The 23,218-nt window shown below is 44.3% G+C and overlaps 1 protein-coding gene across 8 annotated transcripts in view; it reads left to right on the top strand.

Moving 5' to 3' along the window:
* Positions 1-22,273, top strand: part of LOC110404813 (6-phosphofructo-2-kinase/fructose-2,6-bisphosphatase 4) — a 44,684-nt gene extending 22,411 nt beyond the window's left edge. For 5 of the 8 annotated variants that reach the window (XM_021409533.1, XM_021409535.1, XM_021409534.1 and 2 more), the window contains exons 3-14: positions 192-288; positions 2,530-2,596; positions 3,660-3,734; positions 4,627-4,683; positions 5,000-5,121; positions 6,294-6,501; positions 7,060-7,206; positions 7,840-7,944; positions 9,087-9,216; positions 9,580-9,642; positions 12,823-12,887; positions 19,492-22,273. In XM_021409533.1, coding sequence (XP_021265208.1) covers positions 192-288; positions 2,530-2,596; positions 3,660-3,734; positions 4,627-4,683; positions 5,000-5,121; positions 6,294-6,501; positions 7,060-7,206; positions 7,840-7,944; positions 9,087-9,216; positions 9,580-9,642; positions 12,823-12,887; positions 19,492-19,551 — 1,196 coding nt within the window. In that variant the 3' untranslated portion in view covers positions 19,552-22,273. The other 3 variants (XR_002442499.1, XM_021409530.1, XM_021409531.1) reach the window with 3 other exon arrangements.

Genomic DNA, 23,218 nt, shown 5'->3' with positions numbered 1-23,218 from the left:
CTGATCCTTAAGGAACAGAGCTATTTGAGCAGGGTTCTAAAACAAACAACAGAAACGCTGTGTGATATGTTGGCTTGAGTGTGCTAAATTATTTTATACTTGCAGGTAGTTTGATTTCAAAGCTGTCATAACATTGATCCTTGTTATGTGAATACTGTTAGCTCCCACTAACACTGTTTTCTTCTCGGCAGAATTTAATGTTGGTCAGTATCGTCGAGATCTGGTGAAAAAGTATAAATCTTTTGAATTCTTCCTGCCTGACAATGAAGAAGGGTTGAAAATCAGGAAGTAAGTTTTGAGTGTGTTTGTCTATACACAGCTGACTGTATTAAAATGGCGCCCTGTGTAATTTGCTCTTGGAGACTGCTTTGAGCTTCATTTTTGTATACCGAAGAAGACCTAGATATAATAGATGAGGAAAAGAACTCTAGAAGAGCTGGAAAGGTGATTTATTTAGGCTGCTTAGAATTTGGGGTATTATTTTTCTGAACTGCTTCAGCTGAAGCATCAAAATGTGGAGAAGGTAAATACTTAAATATGATTCTTTTGTCCTTTGGGCAGGCTGTTGTTTATACAGATATTCCAGCAAATTTTCACTCAAAACTAAAGGAGATTATTATTATTATTTACCTTTTTGTAAAGTACAAGCTACTGGGCATGACCTTTTTGCTGCATGATTCATATAATGCTGTTTCAGAGCTTTAGTGAGGATCATAAAAAGTCACACAGTTCCTTTTCTTTCTGGTTTGCACGCCATCATTTTTTTGCCGGCGTATTGTCACTATCCATTCAAGGAGTGACACACGAGTATTTTCTCCCTGAGGTTCTCTTTCTGCTCACCACGTGGGTGCATCGTGTACTTGATCTGTGCAGTGCCTCATTAAGTGCCGTGCTTTGCTGTTCTGATACTGTGCAGAGCAAGGTGAGCCAGGTGTGAACATCTGTGCCCAGACAAAACGCACAGGACTCCCCTGTTGCATGGAAAATCTCTGTTCTTCAGCTTAGAGGAAAGACCTTGGTAGAAATGGCAGATGGAGGGAAGGTCAGAGCGAGGGGGAGCCGCCTCTATTCTGGAATATCCAATAGGATGGTCTTCTGATTTTCTTCATTGTTCATTTTTCTGTGCAGTTAAGAGACTGCAGCATGAAATGTCAGAGAAAAGAAGTTCTAGAGGAATGGAAGTGGCATTCATTCAGACTGCTTAAAACACACTGTATTTTGTTCTTAATGATTTTGGTTCAAGCAACAAAAATGTCTGAACTTTCTTTTGTGGTTCCTCTTTGCTGTCCTCTTTCTCTTACCCCTCTTACCACTCCAGCAGCATTTGAGGACTGCTGACTGCTGAAGGAGAACGACTGGCATAAAAACCTCCAAACTGTTGGGGACCAAAGTGTAGCTGAGCAGTGCATTAGCCTTGCAAGCGCCTGCCTTTTGCTTAGAGGTAGAACAAAACCTTTCGTGTGCCTCCATGTCACCTGTTAGACTAAATGGTGGGGAATAGAACATGAAATGGACTGTGTGAGCTGATCTGCTTAGTCAGCAGTGAGTTGATATTTATTTAGCGAAGATTTGACAGATGAATTTCAGTACCAGACATCTGTTAACCATGCTAATGTGGAAATACTGTGAGGGTTGAGACATTTTAAGATAAAGCTGCGCATGCAGAATATAGTAAGGGAGAGAGATGCATTTCAGTCTGGAGGTCAAAATAGAGTACAAATGCATAGAAGAGCTGTTTAAATGGACAGATTCTTATGTTGGCACTTCAAAGAGATTGCAGTTCTTGGAAATAAATAGGGCTTCGCTTTGTGTATGAGTAAATAGTACATGTTCATACATGTTCATATTGCTGCACAGTATTATTTGTTAGGAATCATAATACATTTCAGAAATAACACTGACACTGGGGAAAATAGGAAAGTTGTGAATGAGTTTATCCTTGTCCAGATCTCACACGAGTGTGGAGTGTTGGCATTGGAGTTTTGTGGTGTTCGTGTCCTGGATAGTCTCCAGGACAGATCATACTGGGTTGGTGATTGCAGTAGGGGTTTTATTTTCTCTGCTAGGCACTAGCTTTGTTTCACTCCCTTTTTCAGACAGGTTTTTTGACATAAGCAATTTTGACACAGTAGGTAAAAAGAGAAGAAGTAGGTTAGTGAGACGTCCCTAGAATCATGGAATCACCAAGGTTGGAAAGGGCAAAGCCTCAAGATATATGGCTAAGGTTCATTTGCTTTTCTCTCTCTTTGAGAATCAGATTAAGAAGCTACTCTACGTTGGTCCCATCAGTGGCCCAGAGGAGCATGAGGCTTGCCTTTTTGTAGACAGCCATTTATCCTCACTGTAGCTTGGTTCGCCTCTCTTCATTTTTACCTGATTTTTTTCCATGTCTCTCGGGGTGACTGACTGGCAATACATGTTTTGAGAGAGATGAGCTGATGTTTCCAGGGCACTTTGATCACAAGGCGTAAGTGTGTTAATAAGATGACTTTTACTAGCATTTGAGATTCCTTCTCTTTCATTTTTAAGACAGTGTGCCTTAGCCGCGCTGAACGACGTCCGACAGTACCTCAGTGAAGAGAACGGGCACGTGGCTGTAAGTTTCTTGTTGAAGATGAATTCTTGAAATGTTTCTCTGCAAAACAGTGTCTGTCCTCTGGCAGCATGTTATCCCGGTATGTCTTTGGTATGTCGGATTTTCTTCCGTGGTGACTTGTGTGTTAGATCTGCTGCATTGCTGCAGTGAAAGGAGTACTAAAGTTGAGGGTGATGGTTACACTGAGCAATCACATTTGTGATTTGAGGGGTTAACTGGGGACACAGTTGTACTAAGAACTTTTTCTTAGTACTTTTTTTTTAATTTGCTAGTGTTTCAAGTGAAGGGTAAAGATTTGTTGAACAAAAAGCACCCTAGATATTGCTTGGCAGTGGTGTTATTGATACTGGAGCAACCTCTGAAGAGAGCAAGAAAAGCTCGAGGTACGTTATGGTATGTCTGAGTATGTGATGACAGAATGCAAACTGCAGGTTCTGCTGGGAGTATGAGGTAACCGGTGTGGTGAAACGCTGGTACGTTCAGAGCTAAAGGTATTTTTGTAGAAGAAAACCGCTGTGTTTTTCCTTATAATTAACAGGCAGGATTTAGTAGTCTCGCAGGTGTTCTGCTGTGTGATAATTCTACCCCAGCATTTTCAGTGACACTGATTTCAGCACCTATTTGTCTGGACTGCTGGGTTGGTACAACCTAATGCTGATACAGGCCAGGAGGGAGAGTTTGTCCTGTGTCTGTGTCTTACTGTCTGACCAGAGACTGCAAATTCAGAGATGTCTTTCTGTGTATGGCTGGAGGAAGTTTCTATGGAAATGTAGCATACGTCCATTTGGGATCTCCTCTGGTCAGACTGAGCACAACCTCGAATCAGATACTAAGTTTCTTTTCATGATTGTTTAGGTTTATTTGTTTTTTTTTTTTTTTCTGGGAATAGCAGTGTCTTGACTTAAAAGGCAGTGGATTGGAGGAAAGGGGAAGTGTTTTCATTGCTTTCCTTCGCACTGAGAGACTTTGAACCCTTGTTTTTATTGTCCCTGACACAGTGCTTTTCACAGGCTATCATGCTTTGTTAATTCCTCTCTCGCTCTTTCTCTGTAACTATTCCTAGGTCTTTGATGCTACCAACACCACACGAGAACGTAGAGAAACCATTTACAAGTTCGGTGAAGAAAATGGATATAAGGTGAGTCAAAAGCAGAAGAGCTCTGAGCAAATGCCTGGCCAAGCAGGGCAGTGACATTTTGCTCCCCTCGCCTTGTCTGTACTGAGTTAACAAGTGTACCAGGGCAAACAGAGTTGTTGCTAGATGCATGGTCAGTAGTGTGTTTTGTGTCCTCGAGCATTGTTTGTGATGCAAAGTCACCCCGTCTTCATTTTTCCTGTATTTAATGTTTGCGGTATGAGGAGCTAATCTCTGTAATGCTTTGCTTACATCATCCTGGATGTGTAATTCTCTGTGTACTGTTAGCAAGAACTATTTAAGCAGTGGTCCTTAGTGCGGGTCAGATTTTCCCTGCGGAAACACATAAGGAGATGTGTGTAGCTCTGTGTAAACCAAAGGCTTTCTGTGGCTTTCTGCCTTCTGTCTGGGGTTGATTTGTGTTTAGCTGTTCTCAAGTAATCTTCCCCTTGCTCTAACCTTGCATCTCCATATGCCTTTAAGACTGCCAAATACAAACCTCATGAGTGAAGCTGCTTCATTAATTGAAATGTTCCTACTTTATTCTTTCAGAAGCATTAGTAAATTTTTGCATGGCCGAACCTGCATTCTCCCCGTTTATTTCTCCCTCCTTCATCCTAAATTTTTTGTCATTCCAAAATTGTTTCACGTTGTTTTGGAAAACAGTGTAAAGCACAGTGCTTCAGGGAGCAACAAGCCAGCAGATCCTGCTGAGTAGGTCTGGAGAAACTGGATGCCTGAGTGAATGAAGGAAAGTCTAAGGCAGGCTCTGATAGAGAAGGGTTAGCATGGAAGTGGTCAGCCTGCTGACTGTACGTGTTGGTATCCAGAGGCATTTCAATTCATCTGCTTTCTTCCTTCTTTCTGTACACATGTCTTCCTGCTGGCATTGAAGACCTTTTTTGTGGAGTCAGTATGTGTCGATCCAGAGGTCATTGCTGCAAATATTGTGGTGAGTACAGGAAAGTTGGCTTTAACTACTTGAAATCATGAGATTTCAGAATATCTCAGGTTTTTTTTTTTTTAGAGGTACATTATGAGAACTTCCAATAGTGAAAACTGTTAGTTGCTATTAATGGAACACTTTGCATTTATTTTCTCATCCGCATGTTTAACTCAGAAGTTAAATTCTTCAAAAATTAGCTCTTAATTAGAATACACAGAGCAGTATTTTCCAGAAGAGGAGCTTTCGTGTTGTGTTCCTCGTCCCCCTGTTTGTTTAGACTTACTTTAAAAAGGCAGTGCTCTCTCGTTTTTGTTTTGAACAGCAAGTGAAGCTGGGTAGTCCTGACTATGTTGATTGTAGTAATGATGAAGCAACAGAAGATTTCATGAAAAGAATAGAGTGCTACAAGAACTCCTATGAGACGTTGGATGAAAATCTTGACAAGTAAGTGCTGCAGTAATACTGTCATCACAGCTGGGTTATATTAACGTGCGTCATTAGGGGATGGGTGATCCCATATTGGGGTTGAAGGCTTTCTAACCATGGATTTCATAGCTTGAGCTCTGTTTCTGCTGCTAAACTACAGACAGCTGACTCTGGAGGTGCAGCATGGAAGCTTGTGTGAGGGGTACCTGACTTAAGGAGTTCATTCTGGGATAGAGTCAACACTTCCTAAATTGTTCCAGATGAGCTGTAGTGATTTTTGTTGTTGTTGTTCATTTTCATTTTGCTTAGTGTTTGTTTTTTTAATGTATAGGGAGACCTGATTGATTTGTAAGCGTAACTCCGTTTGTTGATGTGGCAAGGATGTATTTTTATCACATCAGTCTTAAAAATGTAACTTCTAAATTTGTTTACACTTGAGAATATTCCTGTACATTCCTGTAGGCCTATGAGAAACTTTCATAACCTAGATCATTTGCTCTCTTGCTAAAGCATTCTGTTTATTTTTCATTAACTTTTGGTGACTGAAAGTAAGATAGAGATGAATCAAGTGAGAAGGAAACCAGGATTTTGTTCTGGTTTGCATGCATACCGAGGCTCCTGGTTTGTTTCAGGATCAGGGCTATAAAGAAGGCTGAGCTTCACTTTAATGTAATTGAGCGTAAGCAATGTAAAGCTGATGCAGTCAGATCAGCTCATGCATGAAGTATCTGTGGTGGACCTAGTGATTGCGCCCACGTGGAACCGTAATGATTAACTTCACAGAACACAACTGAAGACAAGATGATGGTACCTGCTTCTCGTTACCTCCATTTGGTTTTATTATAGATTTTCCTGTTTTATTATGGTGCCTGAAGAAAACAGTGGTGGTTATTTTCAGTTTGTTAGACTTTCATTGTCCTTTATAGATGCTACTCTGAGATGAGGAAAGTTAAGGAGGAGTGAAAACTGAAATTATAACCTCTCTGGTGCAGGGAGAGTAGAATTCATCTTGTACTTCCAATGACTACGTTGCTTCTGTCACCATTGGAGGATTAGCCTGTAGTACTAGTGCATATTCCAGGGGTCATTGAGGGTTTGTCCATTGCTGTGGCTCATTCCCCCTTTGTTTTATACTACTAGAAACTATGTGGGATCTTATTTTATTTTTTGTTGTTGTTTGCTCATGGAAGGGATCTTTCTTATATTAAAATTATGGATGTTGGAAGGAGTTACCTTGTGAACAGAGTAATGGATCACATCCAGAGCCGAATTGTCTACTACCTCATGAACATCCATGTGACGCCTCGGTCAATCTACCTCTGTCGACATGGAGAAAGTGAACTCAATCTGAAAGGGAGAATAGGAGGGGATCCTGGACTGTCTGTCAGGGGTAAAGAAGTAAGTCTCTCCAGAACAAGCATGGCTTTGGGGTTTATTTATATCTGTGCATGTGTATGCAGTTTGTGCTGCATAATTACAGCTTTCTGCCTCTACACCCTTTTAACATCTTAAAGGATTTCTTAGCTGTGGATGTGAGTAGTGGAAACTGAGTGAATACACTTTGTGTGTTGTGATTCCGTAGAAGCTCTTTTATCTGTTATTGATTGAAATTTCTGTTTATCCTAGGGCACAAAGCAGTTGTCAGGGAGGCTTCAATTTTAATGCATTTTTGTAAAATCCTAACTAGTTGACTATCCTGTAAAGTTCACAAGTTATAAATGAAGGGAAAACTCCTAAAGATAGAAGTGGGAATGGCAGAATACGTGTCTTCCTTTTCCTCCTCTCCTTCCCTCCAGTGTTCCCTTGACTTAGTAGAGCGTGCTTGTAGCAGAAGCCTTGACAGAGCCATGTGGCAAAGTTATAATGAGTTTGCAGAGGCTAAAGCTTGCGGCTTCCAAATTGACACAGTATGTTGCTTCTGAGCCCTCATCCAGTGTTTCATGGCTTTTCTTTCAGTTTGCCAAGAGCTTGGCACAGTTTATTAATGAGCAAAACATCAAGGATCTGAAGGTTTGGACCAGTCAGATGAAAAGGACGATTCAGACCGCTGAAGCTTTGGGAGTGCCTTATGAGCAGTGGAAGGTTTTGAATGAGATAGATGCAGTAAGTTCTTCTCTAAACGTCTGAAACGTTGCTTTGTTTGCTGGGGATGCAGAAAACATGTCATTTTGTAATGACATGCCTCCTATGTGGTAGAAAGTCACCTAAGCAGTGGATCCGGAGACTAGAAAATTGTGATTCATTTTTGTAAAATGTTTTATTAAAATCTAAGAATTACTAACTTAAGAATTGTCATAGTTCTGCTTTGTTTTTCCCAGTAAACTGTTCCTCAGGAGAAGAAACAATGCCAAGAAATTGTTAGTAGGTGGGGGCTGGAGGGGAGAGGAAAAAAAGAAAAAAGCATTGCTAGTTGGGACTTTCCAGCTGCACCTGTAACATACAGAGAGAGTCGCTGTAGGTAACATGGCTCATACAGTGACCTTGCTTGCCAATAGATGTAGCTTAACTCATGGTGACTTAGTGATTCATGTAGTAATTTAGCGATTCATTCTACCAATGTCTGGGTCCAGCAGAGTGTCCTGTTCATTATGCCTAGAGATTCTGTCTCTGAAGTGTCAGAGTTTAAAAGAAAATAATTTGTTAAGTTACATTTACACCTGTTTTTTACTATTAAGTGATATCTGCTTTTTGCACTGTTGGGAATAGGCACGTTGTCATTATTCTTATTACCTGTAGGGAGTGTGTGAAGAAATGACATATGAAGAAATACAGGAGAATTACCCTCTTGAATTTGCACTGAGAGACCAAGACAAATACAGATACAGATACCCTAAAGGAGAGGTATGCTGTTTTTTTTTTCTCCCAAGGTGACTGACTTCCTTGTTGACTTTCATACAGGCATGCTGACTTTATTAAAGCATTTTTCTTTCCTAAAAATGTTGTGCTTTTCTCCAGTGGAAGGCACACAGGAACTTGTAAGGACCGAGCCCAGGCCATTCCATTTGATTCAGAGCTTGAAAAAATAAGAGATTTAGAAAAACAGTTGAGGTATTTGATTTTGTAAGCATTGATTTGATGCTGGTCCAGCAGTGATGTAACAGGAAAAATGATTGCAAGGCTTCAGCATATTGTCCATGCAAACGTGCTGTCAAGATTGCCTTTATCTCTATTCATCGCTGTTGTCGATAGTGGTTATTTTGCATTCAGTTCTCAATGAAGAGCTATGGAAATCTATGGCCATATTGGTCTTTCACTTCAATGATCTCCTTGCCTCTGGGAAAATAACGTGCTGGCAGCTTTTCTAAGGCAAAGCCATTACAGTAGAGCAATTACCAGGTGCCACATGGCCTGTGTGCTGGTGCTGAGGGCTTAGGATTCAGGGCAGGTGGGTAATTGCAGCAGCTGCTCTGCACCCTCAGTAATAACGAGGAACTGGAGTTCTGAGGTCTTCTTTCCCCAGCAGTCAAATGTAATCACTGTGATAAGAGCAGACTTCTTGCAGGTGTGACCTGCATCTTACTAATGAAGCAGTCATTAAGCTGCAAAGTTCTGGTAAGCCATTTGAATGAGAAACATTTGTTTTGCTGATGGAATCCTCCTCTAGGATGAGGGGTCTCTGTGTTTGTCACAAGCAGCTTCTTTGCAGGCAGTGCCAGTTGTGGTACAAGACTTCTTGGATCTGGACATTTGTAGATGTTCTGAATTAAATTGTAGGGATTTTGTGGAAATTCTTGAATGTAGTGACTAATTTAATAAAGCTCTTCCACAAAGGAGGTTTTTTTTATAAGTCTACTCTTTGGTATAGGGAAGATCTAATTGGTGGTTTTTAATATAAGGGAAATTATTACTCCAACGGTTGCCGGTGTCCCAATATCCCATTACTCATCTTTTAAATATTAAGGTATCCGCTGTATATATGTTAAGAGTTTTCCTCTTTCAGTGTTCTGTTATTTTTTTCCCTTCCTGCCCCATTTCTTTTCCAGTCCTATGAAGACCTTGTTCAGAGGCTGGAGCCAGTAATTATGGAGCTTGAAAGGCAGGAAAACGTGCTTGTCATATGTCACCAAGCTGTCATGCGCTGTTTGCTCGCATATTTTCTGGACAAGCCTGCAGGTAAGTTTTCCTTCAAATGTTCCAAGTGTTCTACTTTACTAAGATATTCTGAAAATCTACTGATAAAGGTTCAAAACGGCGTCTTCAACTGCCCTCTGATGGCACAGGAGCTTGTACTGGGCAAATACATGTTTTCATATTTGATCTATTCATATAATTTGATAGGTGATTTTATTGAGCTACTTCTCACCTGAAATGCTGTAATATTTGTTATTCTCTTCTGTTTTAATAGCATATCTGTTGTATTCAAGGAATAAAATAGGTGCATTGTCAGACTTCTTAGCGATTGGTGTGGCACTTAATAGAAGAGCTGAAATGTTTGTTATCTGTATGTCATGTGTAATTCAATGTTTGATTTCTCAGAACAACTGCCTTACCTGAAATGCCCGCTGCATACTGTCTTAAAGCTAACTCCAGTGGCTTATGGTAAGTAGTGCTTCCAAAAAGTCCAAACACAGTGTTACTAAGGTCTGTATCACCTGTAAGGGCTGTGCAGTATTTAACTTAAAATGTTTATTTTAGTATAAAAGAGAATGAAACAGGCTTGACTTTGCATGTATGTCCATACAGCCTTGTTAGAATCCATGAATCCTTTGGTTTCTGTTTGCTTTGTGTTAAGCTAGAAAATGTGGTTTCTATTGTGGAGAGCCTGAAACTGCCAGTGATTGAAACTGCTAATGGACAGTTTTCTTGAGTATTTGGTTTATGTGGTACTTGTCTAATTTTTCTGGCAAACTCCTGCCACTTTGCTCCAATCCAGTAAGATCTCAGTATTTATGGATGTGTTTGAGGGTCTTCCTCATGAGAAGACAAGCGAATTTAATTACGTGTAGGTTTACCATCTTATCTTTACCCTTCGAATAATTTTGCTCTGTTTTTCTGAAATATTTGTTCCTGAGCCTTCACACCGCCGCATGAACTTTGCTCCTTTGTTTTTGCTGGCATATTTGTCAGCAGCTGTTCTTAGTGCTGAGCTCAGGAGCTTTCGCTGGGATTTGTTGCTAGCTTGTAGAGCTCAGGGTGTGGGTTCCAGCGTGTACTTCTTACTGGTTTTAGGCTGATAGCTAATTACATTTCATGTACTTTTCCACCCCAGCTTAGCACATGTTTGCTGTAAAGTTTCTTTAAGAGGTGGCTTAATTGTATCTTCTGATACCTAATCACAGATCAGAAGATTACAGACCAAGAGGAGTAACTGCAGAGTTCACCCAGGAAACAGATTGCTGAAGAAAGTTGAGTTATTCTTGAAAAGTCAAAGCTGCCTTTAATTATCAGCATCCAACAATAGCAGTGTAGAACCATACTTTGGTTTGGTTTTACATTCAGATAAAGTGGAGGCAAAGTAACTAGCTGTTACGCTGGGAGGCGTCAGAAGAGATTTTTGTCACGGAATTGTGGTTATCCCCTGCAGTAAGTGCTGTGGTGACATCTGGTGTTCCCAACCTTGCATGACAAGCTGGAGCTCAGAAAATCGAGTTGTAGAATGAGAACAATAAGAACGAGAACTTTTTTAAGATAAGGTCAGTTTTTCCACAGTGAGGGTTTGTGTGGTGGTGGTGTTGCTGCTGTGGTTTGGTTTTGGTTTGTTTGTTTTTGCGGGAAGTTTGGTGACTTTGTTGGCAAGCTTTATGATGGCGTGTGTGTTCTCATAGAATCACAGGATGGTTTGGGTTGGAAGGGACCTTTAAGATCACCTAGTTCCAACCCCCGCTATAAACAGGGACACCTCCCTGAAGACCAGGTTGCTCACAGCCCCACCCAGCCTGCCCTTGAATGCTTCCAGGGAGGGGGCACCCACGGCCTCGCTGGGCGGCAATGTTTACTGGCATACCAGTGGAGGAAGGAGAAGTGGTGTGAAGGGCTATCCTTGACCTTTTGCCTTCAGTGGAAGAAGGATTAGGACGTTTCGGTCACCCTGCTTCCTAAAATTTGACCATCTCAAAATACGAGGGCTGTGTGAAATACGTACGCACCACCACCTCTATAGAATTATTTCAAGCTGAGGCCTCCTTGTGGGGGCAGGCCGTGTGGTCGGATGTGGTGTGTCCCACTCCTTCCAGCTAACTGCATTCTGGGGAAGCATCTCCCTTCGGGGATTGCTCTTCGTGGTGTCTGATCTTTAGAAGGGGAACTGTTGTGGCCTGACAGCTGGATATTACTCAACAGTCCGGTGAGCACAGTGTATCTACAGAGGGGCTGAGGGATAGGCAGATGGTTTGTGTGGGAGCACACAGGAGAGAGAAGCTGCACCGTGCTGTAGGTTTGAACCTCCACATCAGTAATTAAAAACAAGTTAGGGATATGCATGTCAGCAATTAACTGCAGAAAAACTCATGTGCTTCTGGTTTCTATTGCCTGCAGGATAATTTTTTTCAGGGACTGATCTCAGTTCTGTGTAAGCAGTCCTTAGCAATGGCCAGCATCAGAGATCAGAGCATTCTTCTGTTTGCTTGCAGGGATTGTGTGCGTAGATCTATGAACAGAAGGACGACGAGGGTACTCTCCCAGTATGAGAAGTGCACTTTTCCCCCCTAAATTTTTTTTTCTTATCTGATACTTCCCTGAATGTTGACCTTCCTGCGGTGTTTGCTGACAACATTCATGACAAATGAGGCTTCTCAGACTCAGCTTCCCAGGGAAAGGCAAATACTTGCCGTATTTCTTTGTATTATTCTTTTGAAAGTGCAATGGCTTTCTAAGGAAAGGCCAAAGTCACCTTTCTGTGGCATGCAAAAAGCTTATGGAGCGTTACAAATTTAGGAAATAAGTGAACAGGAACCTCTGAAAACTTAATTTGTTGTTTGTGGTAGATGCTGGACTGTGTTATGTATAGTATGTCAGAGGAACGTCACCGTGCTGTGTTGGGTGGCTGTATAAACGTGCTGGTGTGAGATCTGTGTTTGGCAATTCAATGTTGTTTCAAATGGCATACCCACAGTGTATTGAGTAATTATAATTTGCTAAGTGGGTCAGCTTGTGCTACCCAAGTAACACGTAGTTGTCTCTTCTGATCATTCAATTTTTATTCTCTGGAATTTTCCTTTTTTTTTTTTTCTTTTTTGTGAAGAGAAATAGAGGAAATTCCCCTCCAGAAGTCAACCTCCACCTCAGTGGTTCTTGGAAGTTTAGGTTCTGCTTTGCACACATAGAGGAATGGGGGTTACTAATGACATGAAGTGGAATCACTTCCATGTTTTAAAAAATGAGCAGTATTCGTCTTGAGTACTATAGTGCAATTCTAGTAAGTCTGTGATGCTTAAACATGACACAAAATTACAAGGATCTTCTTGACTGGATGCCTTTGTGTGTGTTGGAAGATGAGAATTTGTATTAAAAAAAAAAATAATGATAAAGCAATGGTGAGACTTGAAGATGGATTATCAGATTGAGAACTGCATTTGTCCTGGTGGAATGCATTCATTTCAGTAGCTTTAGCTGTTCAGAATGTGGGGAACTCTGGAATGAATCAGAAGAGGGAAGTGATTAAGCTTCACAAACTCAAAATTAGAATCATAGAAACACAGATCAGATTGCATCCTTACCATGACTTCAATGACTTCATTTTTTCAAGGAGCCCAATTCTAAAAATGTGTTTTCTATCAACAGGATGTAAAGTAGAATCTATATTTCTGAATGTTGAAGCAGTAAACACGCACAGAGATAAACCCGAGGTAAGAATTTTTTTTTTTTGAATGGGAGAGCTTGACGTAACGTACTAATCTTGGCTGATTTCCGTGTCCTTGTGGTTAGACAGCAGTTACAAAATCACTTCTATATTTAATCTTGCATATCAAGCTTTTTAAGGGTGGAAAAATCCTTTTACTGAGCACAGTATCAATCAAAAACTGTATGAAGTTCTTCCAGGCGTTGTCATTCAGAGTAAGTAGAGCGTGGACACAAAATACGCTGTTATGAATGCCATACTTATTTTGGAGAGAGTCAATAATGAAGTGATAATCCTCTTCTGAGACATCAGAGTCATGGGCTGTTTCATCACCGTGACCCATGCTGTGTACTTTGCAGAGCATAATGATGGTGCTGCGGTGAGTCTCAGGATACAGCAAAAGAAAGGGGAAGGGGAATTGAGTGCACTTGGAAAATCTCAGTGGAGATTGAATGGCAGCCTGTGAGAATTCGTGCTCTCCCTGTGTCAGGCATGTGGGCCTCTGTGTTCTGAGGCACTGACGTGTACTTAGCTTGGTTATGCTGCTTGTACAGACAGAATAGTTCCTTTGAAAGGGACTTTGAAAGATTATGTAGTCCAACTCTCCCGTTGCTGCATTACGGAAGTTACATACAGTGTGTCACGATTAAAATGTTGTGGTTCCCTTGTAGGTCCTCGTGCTGATGCCACTGAGTATGGCAGTGGTTCCTTGCTGAGGCAATGCACCATGCCTGCTAGTGAATTAAAAGTCGGTTTGATAATGTGTGATAATGCTGTGGTGGTTTTCAGAACAATGGCTTATAGTGAAAAGGAGTGTAAAGATAAATGTGTGCAGACACAAGTCAAAATACTTCACTTACGTGAGGGTACGCGTGTGTGGCAGTGGTACAGAAGTGTTGGAAGAGTCTGCAAAGATGTTTTAATGACTCAGGCACTGTGAGTTCTGGAAATACTGACATCTGGCCATTCACAGTCGCTTCCATCAGATAAGTTGCATTTCCTTTCTTCCTTCTCTTTCCTCATTTATCTTTGTGCTTTACCACTTCTGTGTCTTAGTTCAGCTTGTTAGGTTCAGGAAATCCATTCTCATTCCATGGTGCCTTAAAGCATGGCGAGAGTAAGTGAAGATGTCTTAGACCAAGTGTTAATGTTATATGTCCTGAATTAAGTAGGTCAATTTAACGTCTGCAGTTTGTCTCATTAAATACTGGTGCTGAATTTACAGCTTGCTGAAGTTCCTTGGGAATTACTGTTGGAAATACCACTTCTTTAACCAAAGGTGTTAATTTAGGAGGAAAGCTGTATAAGTGGTTGGCAGTGGTGGTGAGCATTTCAGGTGCAGGCAGTGGGCTTGCTGTCTGGACACAAACACACAAAGCTGTTCGGTTTAGAACAAAAATAGATCGATACAACAAACAAGGAAAAGAGCAGAGCTGTTTTTATGGAAGAGCTCTGAACACTCTTGTCCCTGCCCCACAGGGAACCCCAATCTGGTGAAATACTGGTGATGATCCGTTGTTTGTTAGTGTAGCTGGTAAAGGGCTGAGCTGGTCCTGTCTGCATTTGGATGTTGCTCCGAGGGCTGTGGATGTTTCCAAAGCTTTCGTCTACATAACCTACAGAAATGCTAATTGTTTCTGTTCAGTAGAGTATTTGAAAAATTCATTTAAGTCAAAGCATTTAATTAAGCATCGTGTCACAGATATCAATGCCACTAAACAAAGAGACCATGATGAAGAATTGCCTACTGTGCTGTTCCGTGCCCCCACGAGGAATTTGTGGCCCCGCCTGCAGGACAGTGCGCTCCTTATCTTCTGCAGCTGCAGAGATGTACTTTTGCACTGCTGCTAAGTACTGGAGTATTTGTTTATAGTGTCTGTAAACCTCATTGTGTGTGGGTGATTTGTCTCAAGTGGACTGAAGCCCTGTGTTTGTCGGCATTGCAGTGGCTGAAGTGGCTGACCTTCTCAGATGAAGGAGTCCAGCCTTTGCACTGAACACAAATCAGGGGCATTGCTTGAGCTATTGCCTGGCTCCTCTTTTTGGGTCAGAAAACAAGCACTGGGGTAAAACGTCTGCTTTGTGCTTCTGCCGTAGGTGATGAGCGACAGATAGGAACACTTCTTCTAGCAAGAAATCCAAATCCCCTTTTTCCTTTGTTTTTTTGAGGGAGGAGGTGAGGTGTCTACTATTGACTCTGCTTAGCACAGGGTCAAAGGGATAAAGCCTGAAGAATGTGTTAGGAGAACTGGCAAGGTGCTGTTGTTAAACGGGCCACGTTTTTAATGCATGTGTGAGAAATACCTTCAGCACAGTTCCTCGTGGTCTGTGTTCTTGTCTGAAGGGAGAGCACCTCCTGCACGGTCTCTGGGACTCTGATGGAGCAGTGCCATGGCAGGCCGGGTGCCTGAGGCTTGTTCAGCAGTCAGCACCGTGCTTCCTCGCATAGTGGGTAGGGGAAGGTACATGAGATTGGTGGTTCTGTTGGTCTTACTGCCGCATGATAAATGTTCTCCTCCATATTTGTGTTGCTGTACAGAACGTAGACATTTCCCGACCTCCTGAGGAAGCCCTTGTAACGGTCCCTGCTCATCAGTGAAGGCCGTGTCCTGACCAGCTATCCAACCTGGGGTGCCATTTTCATCGACTGCTTCAAAATAAATTGGAATACTAATCATTCCAATCACCTTGAAATAAGAAATAATGATGTAAAAACAAAACGCCAAAGCCAACAACTCAAAACCCGGAGTAGATCTTTGTACAGTGCACGGCTTGAGAGAATGATCACAATAAAACTGTACTGCCCTGCTTTGTTTATTGCAGATGAGTTGTTGAACAGCAATCAGCCGTTGCTGGAACACCGTTCTTATAAATTGCTGTAACTTAAAGATGCTGCAGGATTGATTCTCAAAGCTGTTGAGCTATTATAACAGCCTGCAAGCATTTAATGTCAGCTGAAGCGGGCTTGTCTATGGGAGCTGTGAAGCACATCATGATAAGAAGTTTGTTCTCTAGGCACCGCCGTTATCGGTTCCGGTGCCCTTGGGAGCGATTGGAGTGCTCTGTTGCAGCAAACAACAATCTGTAGTTGCTGTGCAGCCTTAATCCTGCTGATCCGTAGCGCTGGAGCTCTGCGTGCGCTCATCAGCGGCGAGCTGCCGGGGAGAGCGGAGCAAGTGATGCCACAACTGCTAGTGAAGTACAGGAACGTGGCTAAGTGTTTTCAGTATGCAGCTTCCCGTAGCAGCTGTTGGGCATTAACCGCCCTTCGGAGCAGAAGTGCCTTTCCATTTCCTTTCAGTGAGATGGTACTTGTTCTGCTGAAGTGCATGGGCCGGGTGAGTGCCCGGCGCTGCCTCGCTGGCTCTGGGGAGGACTCGGGTTAGTCTCAGTGCTGGGAGAGGCGCTGAGTGATGCGGGGAGCGGAAGGCGGTTATTTGCTGGTCAGGCTGTGGCTTGCCTTGCAAGGCATGGAAGCAGGAGGCTTTTCCTCCTCCAGTAGGAGCCCGGTCTCAGAACAGCAGGGCGTGCATCCTAAACCTGGTTACAGCAAAAGCTCTCCCATGCTGGAGAGACCCGGCTTGTTCGCAGCGTGCTGTCCCGCCTTGGCCCAGCCCTGCGGTGCGCGGTGGGCAGAGCGTGGAGGACTGAAGCAGCTCTGTGTGGTGCCGGGTCTGGGGACGGTGGTAAACCCCGTGTCCTTGAGCTGGCTCCTGAAGGGGAAGCTTTGTCTGGAGAGTAAGTGAGAGCGGCGTGCTGCGGGACACTTCTGGCTGCGGGGAGGTTTCTCAGACATGTTTTTCCAAACTTGGGATTTTGAGGGGGGGGAAAGCATTGTGCGTTTGCACTTCTAAAGTTACACTGCAGTTTTCTGAGGTTTATAGCACTCAGGAATGTGTAACGTAACTGAAGAGCCTCCTGGCCAGAGGGCTCCTGCTCTCCCAGCTCAGGCAGAGCAGCGTGGGCTGGGGGACCCAGAATCCTCCTCAGTGTTGTGACCGTGATGTGAGAGTTGTTGTCACCTCTCAGGGTTTGTACGAAGGAAATACTGCGCAGTTCTAAGCTGAACACATGGAAAAAATCTGTGCAGGCTTCTGTTGCGGAAAAACAGAGTTTTGTGGATGTACAGAATGGGGTGACATGGGATTTAAAAGCAGTTTTGCCCTCTGGGGGGATCTCCCATTACAGCAGAATTGCCTGGTAGCTTCCCTGGGTGATTTTCTTGGCCTGGTGCTGGAGGGGAGGTGGCGGTGACAGGTCTCTGTGCAGCAACCCGGGAGGAAGCTGGCTGAGAGGAAGCCTTCCTTTGCATTGTGCTCTTCATCTCTCTGTTGGTGTGCCTGTTCTTCAGCTGTGGGTGATCCTTACTAGCTTCATATGCCTCAGCATTCTTCCTGGCTCCTGTGCGGTTCAGAACCTTCTTCCCCAGCTGAGCCTTTTAAGCGAAGTCTTCCAGCTTTGTTGTGAAGATCACGCACAGAGAAACAAAGCTAAGAACTAAAATGGCATCTGTCTGTGTAGGAAACACACAGCACTTGTGTCTGGGGGAGGCACTGCCACCGGCACACCTGGGGGAGCCCAGGCAGCACAGCAGTGTGAGTAGGAGCAGCAGATGCCCGGCTTCAGGTGCTATTTCTGTGGGCCCTCTGCAGCTTTGGAACATGACAGCTATCAGCTGGCACCATCCAGCACATCCTATTTAAAACTCAGTGAAGTCAAGGTTTCTGAGACCGCGTAAAATATCAGTAAAGAAGATAGAAGCTCAAATGACCAGAGGAGGTACAGTACCGTTCCATTGCATGCCTTTATTTCCCAGTGCCCGTGGTTGTTCTGGCAGTGAGAATGGTCCCAGCTGCTGTAATCAAATCTAATGTGATTGCTATGAGCAGAAATTCATTTACCATTAAGGGGATGGTAGTCTCTTTCTAGTCTTCCAGCTATGTGTCTCATTTGTCTGATAAGCCCTAGGGTTTATTTATTAGGCTTTGTGGTGTTTCTTCCATGTGGCAGTTCATCGTGCTTTGCATCTACAGCCTTTTCCCCTTCACCTTTGTTCAGACTGAAGGAATTACTGCTTTCAGCTTTGCATATGGATATTCCCTCTGCCTTAGCTGCTGGGATGCACTTTTTGCCTGGCAGGCCTTATTTCAGTTAAGGAGAGGTGGCTGTTCCTTGTCTTGGCCACGTTGTTTCCTCTTAGTTTCACGCTGTAGCTCCTTATTGCTCTTCATTTCCAGTACCTCCGGATTCCTGCATATTGATGCTCCATTTCAAGCTCCGTTTAATCTTCTTTGAATCGACAGCAGACGCTTAGCTTAGGAGATGTTAGCCAATCTTCTTGCATTGCCTGTGGAGACATCTCCACATTCTCGAGGAGTTTTTGGGTATGTTGCATCAGTTCCTAAGAAAATACAGACAAATGAGGCAAATGCCAGCACAGTGGGTGTCTCTGTTGTGGTCAGAGCAACTCGCTTTGCCAGGTCCTCATGCTCCTGGATGTCAGCGTCATCTTTTTGTCTCTGGAAGGAAAGCTGCCCTGCAGGAGCATCTTCCTGGAACAGGAGTGTTGTTTTCTTCCTCAGAGAGAGCAGTTGGAGAGTGGGGTGGGCAGCACTCGTGTGCCCGCGCTGTGGTTGTGGCTGGTGCCGACGTACCCTGAGGGTGGAAGACAGGTGAGAAAAGAAAGGGCTGACATTGGCACAGGAGCATCAGTAAGGGCAGACACGATGTGGACACGCTTGATCCCCCACATCCAGGCAAGTACTGCTTGTTCATTCCTTGTTTTCTTAAGGAGTGACTGAACGTCCTGGAAGCAGGGGCTGGGGCTGGCTCGCTTTGTGTGTAGGTGTGTCCTGGCTGATGGAGCGGCCCATGGTCTGTGCGAGGGTCTCCTTTTCCTCCAGCTGGACTGGACAGATGTGCGTGAAAGGAAAACTCCAAGCAGCAGGGCTATAAAACCGTGGGAATGTTATCTGATACGTGTATGAGATCTGCCAACACGCCTGGAAGTCCCACACTTCACATTACCAGCCCTTCAGGGAGACATTCAGTCTGCCCAGTGACTTTGCTGCCTGCCGGGATCAGAACTGGCTTTCTAGCTGCGGTGTTAAGGAGTCAGTTCCTGAGGCATGCTAGACACAAAGGAGAGGTGACTTTCCCTCCATCCCAATTTTGTCCCTTTTTGTGTGGTTGATGATCTTTGCTGTATGTGGTGTTACTTTCCTCTTGCACTACGTGTGTGTCTGAAAGGCTAGAAGTAAGTGATCGGTGGTTAAACACACTGGTTGGAATTAAAATAAATAAATAAATAAATAAAAAAGCAATGTGACATGAATATAGTGTGGAGAAACCAGCTGTCCAAAACCAGTCGTCCCACGGGGGGTGGTGTAACGTGCGCCAATGAGATGCTGTCCGAGTGTCCCTGCCAAGCTCTGGGCTTCTGGTTTCTGTTCCCAGGCTGGGACCTCTCCTTCTGCTTTACGAGATGCGCTGAGGAAATGAGCATCAGAACTTGCACAATGTCTGTCTTGTGTAATCACCGTGAGCTGAACAAAGCTATGGCCAATGGTGTGACTCATGCCTTCAAGTACTTTCTGTCTTTAAATTTGCAGAATGTAGGCGTGGACCGGTCGAGAGAAGAAGCCTTGAGGACAGTACCCAACCACCTATAGCTGCGGCTCCGGAGGCAGCAGCCCTTCCTCCAGCGCCCGAGCACGGAGCAGCAGCTCGGGCCCTTGAGAACAGAGAAGGCGTCACTTGGGTGCTTGGCCGAGCACACCTCCCCTCCACCTCCAGACATTTGGAATGTGATTCAGCTTCTTTGGAGGAATGCTGTGGTTGTGGTTAACTCCCGGTGCCAAAAGGTATCGGTTAAAAAAAAAAAAAATAATCATGGCAGCAGAGTCAAGTTGGTTTTAGACTTCTGTATGTAAAGTTGCGCTGTTTCAGTGGCTTTTAGTGTTCATCTGTGGATTCTGTAAGATGGTTAATTGCCCATGTCAATTTTACTGTCAGATTTTAACTAGACTTTGCTTTCTTCAAGTGTTTTTCTAAGAATTTCTCTTATTTCTACTGTGAATGATTGCCTAGAGTTATGTGGAGGCTTAATTAACGCAAAGGGAATCCTGCATTTAGAGCATTGGAGGCTTCATGATGCAAAACTACTTCAAGTTGGAAAGCTCATCAGCTGCGCTAGCTTCTGTCTCTCACTGTGATCTTGGGTTTGCCAAAAACCACTTAAGTTGTTAGGAGAGGGGGAGACTTTCCCCTTGGAAAACAAAATGGTTCCAACGAGACTTTGCCACCTGACAGATTCTGCTGCTCGATGGGGATTGTAGTGTTTTCCAGGGGCTGGCTGTAGCGCGGATCACAGTGGAGGGCAGAGCTTGAAGCGATGGCTGTGGGATGCGAGTGTGCGTGTGAGCCAGCAGCCAGGGGAGGCAGAGCAGCGCCTGGTGTGTGCTGCGGCCACGGGACGGGCCTGGCAGCTGTTCTGGGGGAAGGGCTCAGGCTGTAGAGGCTGGAGAAACTGCTTCTCTTTTTAGCACTGTGATTTTTAGGCAGTTTTGGGATGAATTTCAACACTCATATAGCCGCATCTAACACGTACAGCAGGAAGCAGTACGGAAAGGTTAGGTGGCATTTCACCTTTCTTGCAGCTCATGCAAGAAAACATCAGATAAATCGTGAAACTTTTAACACGTCACGCCTGCCTTTTTGTCTTCTAATGGTTGTTTTTAAGCAGCCTCCCGCTGCCTGAATTCTTTGCTGCTCTTCTGTCGTTCTCTGTGAAAGTCCAGTGCTAAAATCGGACTTCTCTGTGGCTGCTGAGTTGATGACCTCCTCAGTCCTGCACTGCTTCGTGTGTGCGCTACCCAACTGAAGCAAGCGGCCAGCGCTGTGCTGGCTTTGTCCTTGAAAGGAGAACTACTCTTTGGTGACGGATGGTGCTTTGTTTTTTCGTTGTGTTTTTTTTTTTTTCTTAACGACTTCAAGTGACTGAACCTTTACTGCGTACACTGTTGATTTTAAAAACAACAACAACAACACTTTGTTCAATTCCTGTGTGAAATACTGGGTCCTCGTAATGTCGTTCCGTGGTTAGGGATACACTGTCTTTCGTTTGTGCAGGATTTGTAAGATAACGTGCTGCTGTTGTGATTTGTTTTAATAAGCTAATGCCAGCGAGCTGCTCCCTTGAGGAAGTAAGCCATAGCGCATCGCTGGGGTCCACTGCAGAAGAGGCAGGGGGAGGGCACGAAGTGACCAGGAACGCTTGCCTTGAGTGCTGCTGGCTGGAGCTTTGTGTGTGTGACCCACTGAATCAGCACCGCGTGTCTCTGCCCTTTCTTCATCCAGCTGTGCTCGTAGCTATTGTGTGAGGAGAGCCTGCGCAGCGCTGCTCGGCGTAGTTAATTTATTGATGGCGTAGTGACCAAGGCCACCCTTGTGGCAAACGCGTAGAAACATGTTCCCCCCCTCTGATTGTGTGTTCTTAAGGGGGGAATGCAGGGCTGTGCTCCTTCAGACCTCTGCTGTGAGCAGGAGCTGTTCCACAGCTTCTCCATGGAGGAAGTCAGCGTGCGCCCCTGGTTTGAGGGCAGGCCCTGGGCTGCGGAGTTAGGGCAGCAGGGGCTTGCTGCTCCGGGCGGTTCCTGAGCCCGCTCCAAGGAGCGTGGTGGAAGGAGGGGTTCCCCATAGCGAGAGGTGAGTGGGGCTCCGCGCTGCTCCTTTCCCTCCCTTCTCTGTTTGACCTCTCCACGGTTTCAGAGGTGCTGTAAAATTCCTTGAGGCTAAATGTTTTACGTAGAGTAGGTATTTTTATAGGCTGCTTTTGAATATACTGTGAGTGTTTTACTAAGTGGATGTTAACAAAAAAAAAAAAAAAAAGTTGTATAGAAGTGTAAATAAACTGTTTATGCTGATACTTGAAGAGAAAAAAAATTATGGAGTTGTCTGTTCGACTTTAGATACGAAATCATCGACTGCATCCGCCCCTTTCTAGCTGGTGAGAGCAGATGTAGACAGTGAATGTAATGTGCAGCGAGCGCGCCATCCTCCTGTTGTTGTGATGTTGTCTGGGGAGGCACGGGTGAGGACAGCAGTGTGCCAGCACTGCCTGCAGCAGCTGCCCGTGTCCTGCCCTCCTCTTCCTGCCGTGCAGCCCTGACGAAGCATCCCAGGGAGGTAAAAATCCCTCGTCCTGGCCTCGTGTATTTGTGTTTGTTTCACTACCTTCTGACTGTTAATGCACTCGCTAGCTCCGTTGCGGTCTTTTGAATGAGATTTAACTAAACTACGTTTTCTTACATCACTGGCCTTCACTGTAATCTTTCAGACTTTTCATGTAATTGTTTGACATTTGATCCAAGTAATAAAGATCAAATGCTACAATGTGCTGCTGTGTGTTCTTTCCATGGCTGCTGCAGCAGCGGAAGTGCTGGGGAGTGGTTTCTCTTCTAGATGAAAATGGCCAAGATTTGCCCAAAGGAGCAGGAAGCTATTGCTTCTGCCTTGTCATTGGTATTTTAAGAGCTGAATTAAGCTCTTAACACTACTCTGCTCTTACATCCTCTTCCACATGCCACCTTCTGGCACCTACAGTTGATGTGGCATGAAACTTCTAGGGGTCCTGTCATTCTGGACGGTAAGAATAAAATCAGCTCATGGGCTGTGGTTTAGAATTAGGGGTGGTGTTGGTCACTGAATGCTCTTGGGTGGCCTTCACAGTGTACTTTCTCTGCAAGCCATTTTTCTTCTTAGGTTTTTTTTTTTTTTTTCCACTACAGTGTACATTTAGGGGAGGAGGTTCTTGTAAGTTTGAGTGGCACGGAGCAGCACAGCCCTCCAGCTGAGCAGCCAGAATCCAGTGACTGCACTGTGAGCACACTGTGCAACAGGCTGCTTCCAGCAGGTGCTGAGTGAAGGTACCACAGCTGGTTCAGGGGCACAGTGCTGGCCGAGCAGCTGCTTACCCTTCTCCTTCCTCAAGGACATATTTAGAGCAACCCCTGAAGCTCCAGCGTGTTTCCCAGCCCTGCCACAGCTGGAGAGCTGCAGAAGTGCAAGTCAGCTGGAGTTACTGTAACATGCGTTTTTAAGAAGTCCTTTCTGGGGGTGAGGAAGTGAGTTTGTTTCTTAATTTTTCTCAGAACCAAGGCTGTACAGCTAAGGGCAGCCCTGGCTGCAGCCCCTGGCTGCTGTATGCAGGCCTCAGTGCCCAGAGCAGCACGGCCCTGCTGCCAGCAGCAGCTTTGGGCTGTTCCATGGCTCTCTGCTTTTGCTTAAGTCCTCTTTTTTTGGGTAATTCTGAAATAGTTGTGTGAAGAAGGCTTGAAA

This window comes from Numida meleagris, chromosome 11 (genome assembly GCF_002078875.1).
Source record: "Numida meleagris isolate 19003 breed g44 Domestic line chromosome 11, NumMel1.0, whole genome shotgun sequence".
Classification (NCBI taxonomy): Eukaryota; Metazoa; Chordata; class Aves; order Galliformes; family Numididae; genus Numida; species Numida meleagris.
This window is presented reverse-complemented; position numbering and strand designations above follow the sequence as displayed.